The 19,782-nt window shown below is 40.9% G+C and overlaps 1 protein-coding gene across 2 annotated transcripts in view; it reads right to left on the minus strand.

Annotated features, from left to right (window-relative positions):
* LOC124144695 overlaps positions 1–18,298 on the minus strand; it is a 55,491-nt gene extending 37,193 nt beyond the window's left edge. For both annotated transcript variants that reach the window (XM_048390910.1, XM_048390911.1), the window contains exons 1-9: positions 18,220–18,298; positions 15,903–16,205; positions 14,784–15,011; positions 11,671–11,862; positions 7,019–7,243; positions 5,511–5,729; positions 3,026–3,298; positions 2,102–2,157; positions 1,219–1,380 (exon numbers count right to left, since the gene is read on the minus strand). In XM_048390910.1, coding sequence (XP_048246867.1) covers positions 1,219–1,380; positions 2,102–2,157; positions 3,026–3,298; positions 5,511–5,729; positions 7,019–7,243; positions 11,671–11,862; positions 14,784–15,011; positions 15,903–16,179 — 1,632 coding nt within the window. In that variant the 5' untranslated portion in view covers positions 16,180–16,205; positions 18,220–18,298. The remainder of the gene's footprint in view (positions 1–1,218; positions 1,381–2,101; positions 2,158–3,025; positions 3,299–5,510; positions 5,730–7,018; positions 7,244–11,670; positions 11,863–14,783; positions 15,012–15,902; positions 16,206–18,219) is intronic.
* Positions 18,299–19,782: the final 1,484 nt, after the last annotated feature.

A 19,782-nucleotide genomic window follows, 5' to 3' on the forward strand; every position in this document is an offset into this window, starting at 1 on the left:
AGAGGGGTACACAAAGTAGGTGATCTAGACTACCAGATGTCGGACTTTCATTGTTATGGAAGCCTCGGTTGCTGAGTGGGTTAGATCGCTGTGTTTGTGTGCTGACGATTGTGTGTTTGTGTGCCTCAATCTGAGAATGTGAGTCCGGGATAGGACTTCATCCAAGTACTATAATCTATACTTCACGAAGAAAGAGTTTAACAGGATTAAAGATATTTAGGATAATGATGTCGCAACAAATATATTTCTTCCCAGCCACATATGTTGTAATAGTCTCATTCTGTGGCGTTTCTTACGTTGTAAAACGCATCTGTCTCCTCCAATACCGATTGTACTTGAGAGTTATGTCGTTCAATAACCATAATGTTTCAGTTGTCAACATTCCCTTTATGTCGAGCAATATTCCAACAGCTCTAGCTTTTGGTGTTATATTTCTTAGCTATTGAGGTTTTGGGTTGGTTGGTTTGTTGTTTAACGCCACACTCAGCAATATTCCAGCTATATGACGGCGGTCTGTAAATAATCGAGTCTGGACCAGACAATCCAGTGATCAATATCATGAGTATCCATACACGCAATTGGGATCGATGACATGCATCAACCAAGTCAGCGAGCCTGACAACTCGATCCCATTAGTCACCTATTACGACAAGCAAAGTTGCCTTTTACGACAAGCATGGGTTGCTGAAGACCTATTCTTCACGGGTCTAGCCATTGAGGTACACTCGAGCATACTCTCTCTTCCACGATTTCAAAGTGCGTCATACGATGAAGGTTACAACATTCAAGGCCTCAGTAAAGCTTTCAAAAAACTTTCATCAGTGACAAAAAATATATCCGATGTAAATCCCGTGTTTTTCAGGTGAACAATTGACTTGTCTTTGCATGTGTTTGTGACGGGTGTGACATGTGGGCATCATACGCTCATCTATTCGCGTACACCTGGTACCGTCACTTTTTGATACATTGATTCATAAACACATGGTTATGATATAATCGGAATCGTCCAATCGACTCTGCTTCATGCAGAGATTTCTTTTGATTATAGAAATGTGTTTTTGGTTTTTTTCAACAAAACTGCAAACGTCTAAGATTTACATCACTTCGGACGTTCCTCCCACATCACACGCCGTGATATAACTGAAAAACTGTTCAGACCGGCGTTAAACCTAACTCACTCACTCAAACAGAAGGAATGGGGTTGCAGTGAACACCAACCTCATCTTCTCGTATCTGCCACACCACACGTCCACACTTCCCAGGAGGGGCGGTCCAGACGTCGTTGTTCCTGCATCTGCTCACGTCGTTACCGTCACAGACGCCGTAGTGTTCACTGACACATGTATACCTTGCTACAGCCTCCTGGCCCTCGTACGTCAGCTGGAGAAGATGTCGTCATTACTTTAATAATGAATTGATTATCGTATCACACCTTATTAATTTTGAGGCCTTAATAAATTAATTATCGTATCACACCTTATTAATTGGGAGGCAAAACGAAATAATTATACACGAGAACTACATGTATATATGTTTTAATTAATGTGCAAATTTTACAAAACGACTAAAAAATGTAGTCATTTCATAAATTGCCTGTAAAATATGTCCATTCATATTTGATTATGATAATGACTTCCAAAACATTTTGATGTCGTTTTCATCAACCTGGTACTGTAGCAGGATTAAAAGAAAACGTACATTCTTTTGCTTCTAATCCTAGCATGATTACTCACATTGTAATGGGTTTTTTAAGCCCCTTCGACTTTTCGGAGGCTCTGTCAAATATATGGACTGATTTTTTTCAGTCAATTTGTTCCTGATTGAATCAGATCTGACGAACATACTGAATTTACATTACACGTTGACAGTAACATACATACATATATTTTCACATGAGCTTGTCGTATTGAATATTAACTATATGACTTTTATATTTCGCCAGCGAGAGTTTCTTAAACATGCACTGGATAACACACACGATTGTAATAGTCATAATGAAGCGTTTCGCTCTTCAAAACCGTATACTGACGCTAACAGGGTTGACATGACATCAACAGTGTGTGTTCAGAATCTGGAATAAAGGAAATTAAATATACTACACCCGAGTCACTGCTCCGTCAGGGGTCGGAGGGGACAGACAGTCAAAGGGACTCCTAGCTGCAACATTTAAGACACTGATTACAACATAAAAATTAAAATATTGACACATCAAAGGCTATTTATGTTTATTGTTTTACGCCGCAGTCAGCAATATTCCAGCTGTATCACGGGTGCCTGTAAATAAACGAGCTTGGGTCAGACATACCAGTGATTGATAGTATAAGCAACGTCTAATGGCGACAAGGTACGATAAATTGCACTCAACAAATTCACCAAGTTTAACAACCTGGCCAATTTTGTCGCAATGACAAGCATATTTTACATGGAATAAATTCCAGGCTGTAACCGTTACTGATTTCATTTTAAATATACACGAATAAAATCCATGTTCGCTGCTGATTTCTGTTTTTATATACAAACAAGGGAGATGATACTAGTTGGAACAGGAACGACCACTAAAAGACATAAAGGTCAACGATGAGTTTTAAGAGGCCGAGAGAACGTTCTCCCGAATGGAATCTATGGTTGGTTTGTTGTTTAACGCCGCACTCAGCAATATTCCAGCTATGTGACGGCGGTCTGTAAATAATTGAGCCCGGACCAGACAATCCAGTGGTTAATATCATAAGCATCCCAATTGCGTGGATCGATGACATGCATCAACCAAGTCAGCGAGCCTGACCCCCCGATCCCGTTAGTCGCCTTTTACGACAAGCATACTTACCTTTTACGGCAAGCATGGGTTGCTGAAGACCTAATCTACCCCGGAATCTTCACGGGTCGAATACTGATAATCGAGACTGGGTATTCTCTGGCATTGATATTTTGTATTTTGTATTTAGAAACAACAAGTAGGTGACGCAACACGCTTCACTTATCGAGCCTGGGAAGCAACAAAAGTTGAGAATATTTGAGAAGCCATTACCGGAGGGTTTTATTTGCTGCATCAAGGCGTGGGTGATGGAAGTAAGGTTGTCCAGCCTCTGAAACAATGGCGTCATCTCTTCCCGACAAGAGCACATAGGAGGGGGTGTTGAAAACGAGGCCGTGGTAGTTGACGTGGACGTTGTTGTAGATGTAGGTGTGGTAGTTGTTGGGGGCTGTGTTGTAGTTGTTGTTGTTGTTGTTGTTGTTGTCAACTGAGTAGTCATTTTTGTAGTTGTTGCCTTTGTAGTAGTTGTTGCTGGTGCTGTCGTGACTGTTGGAACAACATAACTATAGTAAACTACGGTTATAACGAACTCAAAGGGACCACTTATTTTAGGTCGTAATAATCGTAGTTCGTTATAGGCATATATACAGCATTTATACAACAAATGGTCGGGACTAAAAAAGTTCGTTATATCGGTCAGTTCGTTATAAACGTACTTTACTGTATTACTAAAGTGAGACTATTTAAGGCTCTTTGGGCGCAATGGACATACAGTACATTTGTAGAGTGCCGCTGCATTACGGGGTAGTTGCGTATGTTTGGTTTGGTTTGGTTTGTTGTTTAACGCTGCACTCAGCAATATTCCACCTATATGACGGCGGTCTGTAAATAATCGAGTCTTGACCAGACAATCCAGTGATTAATATCATGAGCATCGATCCACGCAATTGGGATCGATAACATGTATCAACCAAGTCAGCGAGCCTGACCACCCGATCCCGTTAGTCGCCTTTTACAAGCATAGTCACCTTTTACGGCAAGCATGGGTTGCTGAAGACCTATTCTACCCCGGAATCTTCACGGGTCCAAATGCTATTTGGTATGAATGTTTCACTATAATCACCTTCATTTTAGACATTGTTGGCGCTGCTTTAAAAGCCAAGAACGTAATGCAAATACTTAAACTTATGTTGATAGAAAGGAAGAATTGACTTGTCTCAGAGTAGTCTTCCTGTCATCACTGACATAATAGATACTCGGACTCGCGAAACGTCTACACTACCAAAACAAGTTAAGAACCGCCGGATTCTTTATTTGTAACCGGTCATGTCATGAGAGATTAACTAAAGTAATTTTAAATAATCGCTGCCATGACAGATTAACTAGATAATAATGTGAAATAGTCGGGTGCCATGACAGATTAACTATAGTAGTGTGAAATAATTGCTGCCATGACAGATTAACTATAGTAATGTGAAATAATTGCTGCTATGACAGATTAACTATAGTAATGTGAAATAATTGCTGCCATGACAGATTAACTAGATAGTAATGTGAAATAATTGCTGCCATGACAGATTAACTATAGTAATGTGAAATAATTGCTGCCATGACAGATTAACTATAGTAATGTGAAATAATTGCTGCCATGACATATTAACTATAGTAATGTAAAATAATCGCTGCCATGACAGATTAACTAGATAGTAATGTGAAATAATTGCTGCCATGACAGATTAACTAGATAGTAATGTGAAATAATTGCTGCACTGACAGATTAACTATAGTAATGTGAAATAATTGCTGCCATGACAGATTAACTATAGTAATCCGAAATAATTGCTGCACTGACAGATTAACTATAGTAATGTGAAATAATTGCTGCCATGACAGATTAACTATAGTAATGTGAAATAATCGCTGCCATGACAGATTAACTAGATAGTAATGTGAAATAATCGGGTGCCATGACAGATAAACTATAGTAATGTGAAATAATTGCTGCCATGACAGATTAACTATAGTAATGTGAAATAATCGCTGCCATGACAGATTAACTAGATAGTAATGTGAAATAATCGGGTGCCATGACAGATAAACTATAGTAATGTGAAATAATTGCTGCCATGACAGATTAACTATAGTAATGTGAAATAATTGCTGCCATGACAGATAAACTATAGCAATGTGAAATAATTGCTGCCATGACAGATTAACTAGAAAGTAATGTGAAATAATCGGATAGCATGACAGATTAACTATAGTAATGTGAAATAATCGGGTGGCATGACAGATTAACTAGATAGTAATGTGAAATAATCGGATGGCATGACAGATTAACTGGATAGTAATGTGAAATAATCGGGTGGCATGACGGATTTACTAGATAGTAATGTGAAATAATCGGGTGGCATGACAGATTAACTAGAGAGTAATATGAAAGAATAGCTGCCATGATGGGGTTAGCTAGATAGTAACGTGAAAGAATCGGTGACACGACAGATTAACTAGATAGTAATGTGAAAGAATCGGTGGCATGACAGGTTAACTAGACAGTAATGTGAAAGAATCGGTGCCATGACAGATTAAGTAGACAGTAATGTGAAAGAATCGGGTGGCATGACATATTAACTAGATAGTGATGTGAAAGAATCGGGCACGGTAGTCCTTAACTCCTTTTTGGTAAAAGCTGGGGAACATATCCATATTTCTCGATTCTCTATATTCAGATTTAGCAATATAATGAACACATGCATACTTTCCTCAACGTCCGGCACACAGTCCTTCACTTTTGGGTGGAAGATATATCCCTTGGGACATTCTTGAATCTCCACCGTCCTCTCTCCTCTGCAGAACAGATGGTAGCGCGTGCGAGGGATGCCGGGATACGGGATTTCCCCATCCGGTTGCCCAACACAGGAAGCGGAACACGCCATGCAATACTCTCGACCCAGACACCGTCCTATCCTGTACTCGCCTGAACAAATCAGTTTCATGTGAAACAACATGTTTGTTTTGAATGTTTATTGTGTAACGCCGCACTCAATGACGGCGGTCTGTAAAATCATCAGTTCTGGACCAGACAATCCAGTGATTTACATCATGAGCAGCTGGCATGCCTCAACCAAGTCAGCGAGCATGACCACCCGATCCCGTTTGTCGCCTCTTACGACAAGCATAGTCGCCTTTTACGGCCAGCATGGGTTGCTTAAGATCTATTCTACCCCGGATCTTCACGGATCGAAACATGTATCTGCAGGAACTTTTTATCATTGTCGTGTTATTCCATGTTGGGTAGGCGCATGACAAAATCAGTTGTCCATCGTCAGTTGTTTATCTGCCGTCTGTCCGTGATCTGTCCTTTTACAATCTGATATATATCCTGAGCAACAAATGTTCCTGTAACGACCACTTTTTTCACATTTTGTAATGGGGGTTCAATCTCAGAATGACATGAAACAGCATACCCAAGCACATCCATGTTAATCAAGAATGATTTGGTTCAAAATCACAAGTTTGAAGTGGAAGACATTTTGTGGAGTATGGGTATGTTACCGGGATAAAAAAAAAACAGTATTCAGGCTTTTTGGGTTCTCTTTGTCAGTTGACAAGAAAAACACTCAAATGTTCATGGTTCATCGTCTTCAGAGATTCCACAATTATCGACGATGATCGAAGCTGGAACAATTGAATGATCGAAGGGTCGATATCTACAAACATTGGATCGACAGCTCGATATAACAAGTACTGTACATACAAAAGAGTAAGTGGTCATGAATTGTACCTTTTCAATTGTCTACCTTTTCATGCAATGCAGGGCGACGGGGTAGCCCAGTGGCTAATGCGCTCACTCGTCACGCCGAAGGCCTGGGTTTGATTCCCGACATGGGTACAATGTGTGAAGCCCATTTCTGAGATCCCCCGCCGTGATATTGCTTGAATATTGCTAAAAACGGCGTAAAAACATGCTCACTCACTCACTCACTCACTCCATGCAATGCGACCCATTGCCACAGGAAGTGACACGCCAGTTCAACGTGCACAGAAACACAATCTTGACTCTGTCCACACAAAAGATTGGCCTAGATAACGGAGGATGTCCTGCAATCCGATATTTGGTCACGATACAGAGATTGGAAGGAGCTTGGCATCTATAAATCATCTCAGAGTCACACTATGCAAACTGATCACACGTTTGATTTTCTAAATTGATGTTAGGCATCGTATTTCCATTCAGTTTCTGACACATGTTTTTTGTGTACTTACAGGGGGATTTCGGCTCAAACTTGTTGCCACACGGGGTTTTGATCATGTCAAACAGCTGACACGTGGCGCTGCTCTCGTCATACAGGTGCATGTACTGGCACTCCGACTGGTAGGGCTTCAGCCCGAAGTGGTGGTACCTCGTACTGCAGTCGTAATAACGAGCGCAGTTCCTTGGGTCCCCGAACTTGGCAGAGGGGTGCATACGGCAGTAGGTGCTGATTGATTCTGGAATTGAAAGTATAGTTAAGATTTCTTTAGTTTGTTTGTTGTTTAACGCCGCACTCAGCAATATTCCAGCAATATGACAGCGGTCTGTAAATAATCGAGTCTGGACCAGACAATCCAGTGATTGATATCATGAGCATCGATCCACCCAATTAGGATCGATGACATGCATCAACCAAGTCAGCGAGCCTGACCATCCGATCCCGTTAGTCGCCTTTTACGACAAGCATATTCACCTTTTACGGCAAGCATGGGTTGCTGAAGACCTATTCTACCCCGGAATCTTATGTAAGTTCTCAGAATATAACAATAAACTGGTGGACTGTCAACTTCGTAACCCTCGACCATCAGGCGTGCACATCTTCCCAAATGACCTTCCGTCAGCAAAATAGACCGTCTCGAACTGTCGGGCAGGCGGGTATTTTAAACACTGCTTGAATGGTGTTGTGAGTGTTGATTCCCAACTCACATCCCCATCAGAGACAAATCATTCTAAAACGTTGGGTGACGTCCCTTTATACAGTATTTCCCAACCTCTCGCGGACCTATCTATACTATCGCTGCCACCAAGGCTCCTAAATGTGACAGTTGGCTACAACCATTCTTGGTTGGTTGGTTGGTTGGTTGGTTTGTTGTTTAACGCCGCACTCAGCAATATTCGAGCTATATGACGGCGGTCTGTAAATAATCGAGTCTGGACCAGACAATCCAGTGATTGAAATCATGAGCATCGATCCACGCAATTGGGATCGATGACATGCATCAACCAAGTCAGTGAGCCTGACCACCCGATCCCGTTAGTCGCCTCTTACGACAAGCAAAGTCACCTTTTACGGCAAGCATGGGTTGCTGAAGACCTATTCTACCCACCATTCTTGGAGTTGAACACGCAACCCACTGACCCTTATGTTTACAAACAAGTGATGACTGCCCTGACGCCCAATACTCTTACCCTGCTAAATTGTTGTCTTTGTTTGTCAATTTGAATTTCTGTTTCATCACAAATGTAATTGGTGTAGTAAGAATGTAAGGGAGCTGATTGTGGCTGATTTTCCGTTCGTCGGTTATCTCGAACCAATCTCATAAAACAAACCAAAATGTAAATTTATCTTGGAAATATGGTCAGGCGTAAACCTTTTCAAATTTACTATGATTGCATTCCCAAAGACATAAATAAAAGTACAAACGTTACTTCATTTGGGGTTAGAGGTCGAATTTCAAGATTCTTGTAATGGCCGCGCCCACACTGGTGGCAGCGACGTTACCGGAAATGTAACGAAGGTGTCACGCGCTAGGAAGGAGAGTGGGTATTTCCTTGCGTTCCAGAGTTGAATTGGATTGTGCAGATCACGGTAATTAGCGCATGATGTCTTGTCATGAAAAATCACTAATATGTGGAAGAATTGTATTCATGTTTTTGATGTAACGAATACTTTATTCTTGATTATTTTGTAAAGTTTTTCAAATATAACTCCCTTCGAAACTGTTATTTTAAAATTGCGATTCTACAATAGTTAAGGTCATTGAACTACATGAGTGAGTGAGTTAAAATTTAACGTCTCATCGGCATTATTTCAGCCATATAGCGACGTGACCAAGATAATATATTCACAATTTAGTTATAAATGCAAATTCGTATTTAAAAACAAGTTGTGAAACATATTTGAGAAAAATATATTTAGAAACAATTCATGAAACATATTTGAGCATAACAATATTATATATACAGTTTTAAAACACGGGCTATAGGCCACCAGTAACCAAAGCTAGACCACCTCGCTGGGGATCATGGGGACTTACAGTACCTCTGCTACCTGCATGATACCCAGCAGGATTTACGTCATCACTTTAGCCACTGGTGGTTGTGAACAATACTAGCCAATATTAAAAAATACTCAACAACGAGTTGGCTTAAAAACACTGGTTGGTGATAGTTACATCGATTATGCTAGGATTACGTGTCACACTGGGGGGCAATAATTTTACGATACTTTAACCCCCTGGACAGAGCCTTCAATAAAGTCAGTAGATAATAGCATCACACCAAATTCACAAACAAACATTTAATTATTCACATACATTTTTAAAATGTATTATACAGACCAATTTCTTTCAAATAGCTGATGAAAAGATGCCCGCTGACACGGGAAAAGAGATCTTTCAGATTTACGCTTTGATCATGTGAATCCCTTGCGATTGCAAAGGCCACACGCCAAGCAATATATGCTTGAACTAGACGAACCTTCGGCAAGTAACACAACCTCAACCATGCTGCACTTGGGATCTTGCCCTAGGGTATGTGCGTGTTGTCATACAGAACACGGCGACGACCCGGTAAAGTTGGCGTGCAGATCGTGTTAGCAACAGCAACAACTCCACACTGACTGAGGACAGGATACATTAAATACCGCCTTAGGACTCACCGGACAGGTGTCAGGGTAAATATGTACATTAAACAAACTTAAGACAATTACAAAAAAAATGACATTTGCAAAAACAAAATGCGTGACTAGCTGATGAATATCCTATTTCAACTTGCATTTTTAAGTTTAAAAAGTTTACGGTTAACATTGTGACAAAGGTAACGCATGCCGTTTTGAACATTCTATAAATGACAAGCTTCATGTTATACTAGTATATCGCTGACTGTGTAACTTTCAATCTATTTTCGTATATATAAAATGTCCCAAATCAAAGACCAGGAATAGAACGATAACCCTAATAATCCACTAGTGTTTGGGGATTAAGCACGCCTGATCAACCTGGTATCTCAAACAATAGGTGCAGTTTGTGAAAATATCCCAGCGACATCACCCGGACTTGCAACTGCCCTGGTTATATAGCAGCATGAATAATGCTAATGTGTCTACATATTCATGTTCCCAACAACATCATTCGATGGGCGAGTTTCCGGAGTGTATTTAGTTTCTTACTTGAAACCATCTGATACTTAAACTATTCCAACGTGTGTTTGTTTGTTGTTGTTTAACGCCGCACTCAGCAATATGCCAGCTATATGACGGCGGTCTGTAAATAATCGAGTCTGGACCAGACACTCCAGTGATTAATATCATGCGCATCGATCCACGCAATTGGGATCGATGACATGCAATTCAGCGAGCCTGACCATCCGATCCCGTTTGTCGCCTTTTACGACAAGCATAGTCACCTTTTACGGCAAGCATGGGTTGCTGAAGACCTATTCTAACCCGGGATCTTCACGAGTATACGGGTATACGGCATACATTTGGGCATACATTTATTACTTAGTTCAATCTCATTAAACTTTGATATTATTCTCATATACACCTTTCTGCGTGAAGATCCATGTCACGATATGGCTGAAATATTGCCGATGTAACTCACTCGCTGCGTGACATCTCCACAGAAGGTTGCCTAGTCAAAAAGAAGGCTGAGTGGGTTCAGATGTCTTCTTCCTAAAATGATTCGACTTCATTTTTGTACCACCTCGATTCGAAATGTCATTGTTCTCTCTTTTGAATGCAGATGCCATGTCGTTCAGAAACAACATGGTGTATTAAATATCCACAACAATATTATGGCGCAGCCTTAATAATTTACATTCGGAACTTGTCGTTTTAGTTCGTTTTCGAGACACATAACTCAGATATGTGTGGTTTGAAGGCTTCGCTCAGCCTGACCGAGAATTAAGAGGCCTAGCTGATTGGCTGGTAAGACAGTTGACCTGACACGACGTTGTTTGTTGGTGTCCTCAGATCGTCACGCAGAGAGGTAGAGTATCAGACTAAACGATTTGATTTAAATAAGATATTTACTTAGCTATTTAATAATTATTCTAATTGAGTGACTTTATTTTGTGCCGTAGTCAGAAAATGTTGCAGTTATATAATAATCATGTGATATTTGGAACTATGAGCTCTGCATTTTCCACGTGAGTTAAAAGAGTTTTAATGGAAAATTATTATTGACGTACATGCGTGTATTTGTAGAAGAAAGATATATACTTAACAACAAAAATTAGGGATCACTAATATTTTTTGGATATATTTTTTATGAAATTGTGTTCTCAGTCTTCACTACAAAAGAAATCCATACAATAATCATGATCCCTAACTTTATTTGTTGAGTATACATACTATCTATTCATTACAATATGTGAGTGTGCTTATCATAAACGCATGATTATAAAGAAATTATTTAATACATTTTTTGAATACTCACGAATGAATGTTGGATTTGGCCAATGCAATTTATGCCGAGACACCAGGAGAATGAGTGACTACCGTTTGACTCACTTTTATCAATAATCCAGCTGGAATGCCGCGAATAAACTCATGCATTGTAATCAGATGGGGAATGGTACCCGAGCCGTGATATGTTTTGGATATTTCTAAACTAAAGTCTCTTCATACTCTCTTCAATACAGCTCTAATCAGTTTACTTACTTTGATAATTGGATGTGCATGTTTTGTCGACTGGATCGAAGACTTCCTCTGAAAATGTACATATTAAATTTGACAAAATTTTCCCTCCTTTACAGAGGATGTGTTCAGGTGAGTAGATAGTTCCGGGTTTGGGTGCATAGCCATCTTGTACACACTGACTGGACACAGAGACACACTCTGTCTTGTAATCACCTGGAAACAGGACAAAAGTGAACGGTAAAATAAATGAAGGAATGAATATATGGATGAATGAATGAATATATGGATGAATGAGTGAGTGAGTATGGTTTTACGCCGCTTTAAGCAATATTCCAGCAATATCACGGCGGGGGACACCAAAAATGAGCTTCACACATTGTACCCATGTCGGGAATCGAACCCGGGTCTTCGGTGTGACGAGCGAAGCTTTAACCACAAGGCTACCCGACCGCCCACCGATGAAAGAATGAATGAAAGAATGAAATATATACTTCTTAATATATCAACAATATGTAGTTTTTTAACTCACAGTAATTAATATAAAAATAATTGAGTGCATCATGTCATAAACATATTTATGTCATTCTGATAATCTTTTCAGCATTGACAAAATAGTATTTTGTCAACATTTGTCAGTCATTACAGAAACGCCCTTTAGATTGATTGATTAACGCGTTACTAAGCAATATTCCAGCTTCTTGACGACGGTCTGTGAATAATCGAGTCTGGACCAGACAATCCAGTGATTGGCACCATGCGCATCGATATACGCAATTGGGATACGATGACGTGCATCAACCAAGTCAGCGAGCCTGACCATCTGATCCCGTTAGTCGCCTCTTACGACCAGCATGGGTTGCTGAAGACCAAGTTTAACCCGGATCTTCACGGGTTTCATCAGATAGCTAAACTATTTGATACTGCATAGGTAGTAAAAAAAAAAGATACCTTTGTGTGAAAATCCCTATTGTACATTAAATTACGTCCTGCAGCATCATTTTTTGGCTGGATCGTGGGAAATAAATTTCTTTTATATGTAGTTTATTAGTGTCACCGGGTCGTAACGGTCCAGTGACTATAACGTTTTCCCCACTTGACTATCCGGCGGTCGGCACAGTTCGGGACCGTCCGGCACAGCTCGGGATATTTACGTTCATAAGCGTTTCGTTAGAGAATTTGTAACCCGTTAATTTTATTCTCTAGCAGTTTAGTCGCATATCTTCATCGCGTCCTGATTTGATACATGTTATCTCATATATGTATAAGAGCTTATTCAGTGTTGAAAGTGTTTGAAACTTTGATTTTCGCGCAGTAGCGGGATTATATCATACTAGGGAGATATTTCTCATGTATGTATGGTCATTTTTGCCACCTTATTAATTGTAAATATCTGGCTGTAAATGTTTAATGATACCGTTGTATAGTTTATGTTCTGGTATATTTTAGTATATTTTGTCTATACATCTCCCATATTGCGTTAGTAGTTAGTCTGCTGTTCGGGTTTTCCCTATTCTAAAAAGCAAAACTCTGTTAGCTCACCATGCTACAGCATTTCATGGCGAGGAAGAGTGTGTTGTTTGTTTGTTTGTTGTTTAATTGTACAAGAGACTTATTTTAGGGATGGGCTCTCAGTGCGCATTTCTCCCTATCTTACCAAGTTGGTTGGTTGGTTGGTTGGTTTGTTGTTTTACGCCGCACTCAGCAATATTCCAGATAATAGGACGGCGGTCTGTAAATAATCGAGTCTGGACCAGACAATCCAGTGATTAATATCATAAGCATCGATCCACGCAATTGGGATCGATGACATGCTTCAACCAAGTCAGCGAGCCTGACCACCCGATCCCGTTAGTCGCCTTTTACGACAAGCATAGTCACCTTTTACGGCAAGCATGGGTTCCTGAAGACCTATTCCACCCCGGAATCTTCACGGGTCCTATCTAACCAACCAAGACGAGGTTATTCGCTCAGTTAAGCATTGAGTTAATTAACTCCCAGATGTTAATTAGTCACATCCGGCTTAATTGGCTGTCTGTGCGGTTTGTCGACTGTCTTGTTAGAGTGTGAAGCCCATTTCTGGTGACCCCCGCCGTGATATTGCTGGAATATTGCTAAAAGCGGCGTAAAACCATACTCACTCACTCACTTGTTAGAGTGTTGATTTAGCTGTCTTTTGTAATAGCTGTTATAATGAGTGAGTAAGTAAGTATGGTGTTACGCACCATACGCCGCTTTTAGCAATATTCCAGCAATATCACGGCGGGGGACACCAGAAATGGGCTTCCCACATTGTACCCACGTCGGGAATCGAACCTGGGTCTTCGGCTTTATCTAGTAGGCTACCCCACCGCTCCCAATAGCTCTTATACAGCTGTTTCACAAATCAGCTTCGATATTTGTTCTGGCTTATTAATCTGTGATCATTGTTAGTGGCAATTGGGTTCTTGATCTTTTAAATTGGCCCTCATTAGTTACGTTTAGCTGCTGATAATAATAAAACTGTGATCTTTGTTTGTTTGTTGTTTAACACCGCACTCAGCAATATTCCAGCTAAATGACGGCGGTCTGTAAAATAATCGAGTCTGGACCAGACAATCCAGTGATTGACATCATGAGCATCGATCCACGCAATTGGGATCGATGACATGTATCAACCAATTTAGCGAGCCTGACCACCCGATCCCGTTAGTCGCCTTTTACGACAAGCATAGTCGCCTTTTATGGCAAGAGTGGGTTGCTGAAGACCTGTTTTACCCGGATCTTCACGGGTCACTGTGATCTTTTACCACGTTTACAATTATTACTTTATGTATATTAAATGACACATCCTAGTCTCCGGGGCACAGCTCTGTGACATTACTTTGCTTGCTTCCTTGTTTGTTGTTTAACGCCGCACTCAGCAATACGGCGGTCTGTAAATAAATCGACTCTGGACCAGACAATCCAGTGATTGACATCATGAGCATCATCTATGCAATTGGGATACGATGACAAAGTCAGAGCCTGATCGCCCGGTCTCGTTAGTCGTCTCTTACGACAAGCATAGTCGCCTTTTACGGCAAGCATGGGCTGCTGCAGACCTATTCTACCCCGGGTCGGACCTGTCTTCACGGGTCGGACCTGTAGTTACTTACACTTAGTGGGAGGGGGGTTGTTGCAGGATATTTCGTTATTCGGATGATTTTCTCTGCATGTTGCAAGCTCTGGGTCAAACAACGTGGGGTAGGGGCATTCGTTCTCGTAGACCTTCAGTCCAAAGGTCGTGTTGTCCGTTTTACGGGAACAGTCGTAAAACATTGCACAACTGTCCGGATGAGGAAACTGTAAGTGGTTGTAGATACGACAGTATCTGCGTGCAATAACTGAAATAACAGAGATACAGAATATTTGATTAGGTTTGTTTGGTTTGGTTTGTCTGATGTTTAACGCCACACTCAGCAATATTCCAGCTTTATGACGGCGGTCTGTAAATAATCGATTCTGGACCAGACAATCCAGTGGTTGACATCATGAGCATCGATCCACACAATTGGGGTGAGTTGAGTGAGTTAATAATTAACGTCACATCGGCAATATTCAGCCATACCGTGACGAGAAGTTATACATTAAATATACATACATTTAGACTTTATAAAAACCTGTCATCGAAGGACAGTATGATAACTAGAATATCACAGATAAGATTTAAAACTAGTTGCGGAACATTTAAAAGCATTAAGTATTAATGAACAACACAATATAAAAATGGGATGTCCAGCCGAAGGGTCATAATCGATATGAATATGAAGCTCAATAGAAGCGGATCCTGACACACCGTCTGTCCAGCCGTGCCCCACGTAAGCAACTAATTCAACCACATAAACGACACTGTTTCAATTTTCTGTAGATAAATTCAAACCGTCAACGCCAGATAATTATCATTCTCGATTATACTTGGTTTGTTTTTAACGCCGCACTCAGCAATATTCCAGCCATATGACGGCGGTCTGTAAATAATCGAGTCTGGACCAGACAATCCAGCGATTGACAGCATGAACATCTATCCACGCAATTGGGATCGATGACATGCATCAAACCAAGTCAGCGAGCCTGACCACCCGATCCCGTTAGTCGCCTTTTACGACAAGCATAGTCGCCTTTTACGGCAAGTATGGGTTGCTGAAGACCTATTCTACCCCGGATTTTCACGAGTCTACAGACTCTACTAGGCGCAAAAGCAAAACAATGGATCGCTAAATAATTGTGGTACTCACCTTCCTTGTTGATACACGAAGGTGAAAACCTGACACAGTTCTGAGACGTAGGATCGAATCTCAGTGATGTGGGACAATTGATCCAAACTCCCTGGGTCATGATGCCCTGGGTGTAGCAGTGGAGGTACCCCGTGCAGTCCCAGGGGACCTGAGTCAGACCTGATGACCTCTTGCAGAACAGATTGACCAACCAGCGGGGAGCATGGCCGCTCTTCAGCGTCTCCCCTTCCGCTAGCAACATCAGCAGAAGCAGCGACAACCACGCCCACGATGTCATCCTGTAGCCGACTGTTGTTAGATAACCTGGAACAAAAACACATTTTATCCCGATTTGTGTTAAAACTATTCAGGTGAAGATATATTTTTTATATTTTTTTACTGGTTTGACAATCGGGAAAAAGATCCACAACACAACATTCTTTTATGGGTCTTCAGCAACCCATGCTTGCCGTAAAAGGCGACTATGCTTGTCGTAAAAGGCGATCAACGGGATCGGTTGGTCAGGCTCGCTGACTTGGTTGATGCATGTCATCGATCCCAACGGCGTGGATCGATGTTCATGATGTCAACCACTGGATTGTTTGGTCCAGACTCGATTATTTTCAGACTGCCGTCATATAGCAGGAATATTGCTGAGTGCGGCGTAAAACAACAAACCAACCAACCAACAAACATGCATCGCTGCGGGACTTCAGCCCATATAACTGACACACTATGTCAAGAATCAGAATGAGACACACAGCGATATTACTGTTCACGTGCCTATCTCCTGGAGGGCGCAATCTGTCAGTCCAGTAGTGAGTCAACACATTCTCCTCCTGGTTGCAACATCTTTAAATACCCTGCGCATCAATGCTATGTATAAGTTTCTTTTTCACAATTGTATTCAAGCATTTCCTACACAATATGTAAATACCTATTCTTTTTCGATACACACATCTTTGTTCAAAACAGTTCACGATAAATACAGATCTGGGCACTGAGGTAAAAGACCCGTGAAGATTCCGGGGTAGAATAGATCTTCAGCCACCCATACTTGCCGTAAAAGGCGACTATGCTTGTCGTAAAAGGCGACTAACGGGATCGGGTGGTCAGGCTCGCTGACTTGGTTTGATGCATGTCATCGATCCCAATTGCGTGGATCGATGCTCATGATGTCAATCACTGGATTGTCTGGTCTAGACTCGATTAGTTACAGACCGCCGTCATATAGCTGGAATATTGCTGAGTGCGGCGTTAAACAAAAAAAAAACTGAGGTAAAATATTTTTTCAGAGAACACATACGCGTAACCTGTTCTGGCACATAACAGAGTGGGAACTAGGATAGTCTATACTGGTATGAAACAACACGCTTGCACATTTGAATACATAGGCCAGAGACCATATACCGAGGGATATGGCCTCTGAATAGGTGTTTTTTAGCTTCATCACTGTACACAATCTCAGGATTGATAAGGCCATACTGGACCACTGATCATGAACACATTGAAACATATATATAACGAGAAATATCTAAGTGAGTGAGTTAAAATTTAGCGTCGCATTATCTCAGCCATATAGCAACGAGACCAAGTTAATATATTTACAATTTAGTCATTTTTGCAAAGTTTTGTTTAAAAACAAGTTGTAAAACATATTTGAGCATACTATATTTAGAAACAATTCATGAAACATATTTGAGCATAACAATATTATATATACAGTTTTAAAACACGGGCTATAGGCCACCAGTAACCAAAGCTAGGCCACCTCACTGGGGATCATGGGAACTTACAGTAGCCTTGCTTCCTGCATGATATCCCAGCAGGATTTACGTCATCACTTCAGCAATATGTAAGTATGTAACATTTCAATTTCAATAGGCCCGTGAAGATCCGGGGTAGAATAGGTCTTCAGCAACCCTTGTTGCTACATAAGGTGACGATGTTTGTCGTAAGAGGCGGGATTTGGGGGGTCAGGCTCGCTGACTTGGTTGATGCATGTTATCGATTCCCAGTTGCGTAGATCTATGCTCATGATGTTAATCATTGGATTGTCTGGTCGAGACTAGATTATTCATATAGCTGGAATATTGCGGCGTTAAACAACAAATAAACAAACGAACATTTCATTAATATACAAAAGCACATATAACAAATAATATTACTAAAATGTTTACTTTGGTTGTGAATATGTACATAGAAGAGGAACATGCGAAGCAAACAATCTGTTGAAGCAACACAAGCAGACTTCGGTGAACCGGTCGAGAGACCGACCACATCCCAGTTCTAGCGTCACGCAACATAAAGACATGCACTGTGCTGATATAAGCCTCACCTTGACGTTGGTGTCAGAGCGCAACGAAATCACGACTGTCAGAATCCACGGTAAGTGTGATATGTACGCCTTACAGAGCGTCTCACACCGCAACACATTATGCGCACACGATTTGGCTGCAGGGAACACGACCACGTGCAATCCCCAATCATTAATGTTATTTTAAGAAGTTGGCGTTCGTGTTACACGTCAGTGACCTTTATTTATTACAACGTAATTTGTATGTGACGTTTGAATTCAAATCTTGTAATGACATACTGTCATGTTTGCTGCTCTGCCCAGCCTCTGTCGTTGACAGTTTGATTACCTGACGAAGAATGCTCAACGCTGTTTTCGCTTTGAAACGACTTACCCAAAAAACTGAGAATTCATATTGTGAAAAGATCTTTCAACATAACTAGGAAGCTATATCAAAAAGAAAATGTGTTTTACCTGTCTCATAAGCCTGGTTTGGTTTGTTTGTTGTTTATCGCCGCACCCATAATCGAGTCTGGACCAGACAATTAATCCAGTGTTTGATATCATGAGCATCGATCCAAGCAATTGGGATCGAAGACAGGCTTCAACCAAGTCAGCGAGCCTGACCACCCGATCCCGTTAGTCGCCTTTAACGGCAAGCTTGGGTTGTTGAAGACCTATTCTACCCCGGATCTTCACGGGTCTTCATTACCTTTTATATATATATATATATATATGTATTTTAATGATGTGTCAAGTGAAATCTAAAATGTAGTGCGTGACACAATAATAAAATATATTTCTTCTGTAATGCACAGTTTCCACACGGCGCTATGCGAATCTTGGTTGTAGCCCCGATACAACAGCACTATAATTAAGGCAATACACGCGTACCATGCAACTGCTTCACAAAAGTTGTTTTTTCAGTTTGTTTGTTGTTTAACGCCGCATGCACTCAGCAATATTCCATCTATTTCAGTCAACATGATTGTTTTGGTTGTTTTGGTGTTGAACCCCGCAATATTCCAGCTACAGCTTTCCGCCAAAAGTATTCGGAGAACGAACACAGTAGTTATCACGTATTGGACAGTGAATCAAGAAATCGCGCGAGGTTGCAAATTTCAGCTCGAGATGGTACCGGATTTTAAGCTAGTAGGGTATAGCACGTCACAGTCACGTGAAGGAAGTTATGACGTCATTTGTCGTCTGTATCGCCCGGGAATGTAAACAACATGGGTCGGCGAGCGAAAGAATTGTCATCCGCTGTAAAAGAAAGGATCGCGTCTTTATATGACGTAGGTATTAAAAGGTCTGAAATTGTCAGAATGACGGGAATACCCTCCAGCACAGTATTTTCATGTATTGAGAGGTATGTAAATAGGGGAAATGTGGAAAATCGAGCCAGACGAGGAAGACCTGTGAAATTTGATGTGCGGGATGGCCGACGACTTTCACGTTGCGTGAAAAAGAAGCGCAGAAAAGCTTTAAATGAAATTACAAATATTTTCAATGAGACCAGGGATAGACCTTTCAATAAGCGGACAATTGAAAGAAAATTACATTCACTGGGATTTAATTAACGTTCCGTAAAGAAGTCTGTCAGAA

This window comes from Haliotis rufescens, unplaced genomic scaffold, assembly GCF_023055435.1.
Source record: "Haliotis rufescens isolate VD_foot unplaced genomic scaffold, xgHalRufe1.0.p SCAF_9, whole genome shotgun sequence".
In the NCBI taxonomy this organism is placed as follows: Eukaryota; Metazoa; Mollusca; class Gastropoda; order Lepetellida; family Haliotidae; genus Haliotis; species Haliotis rufescens.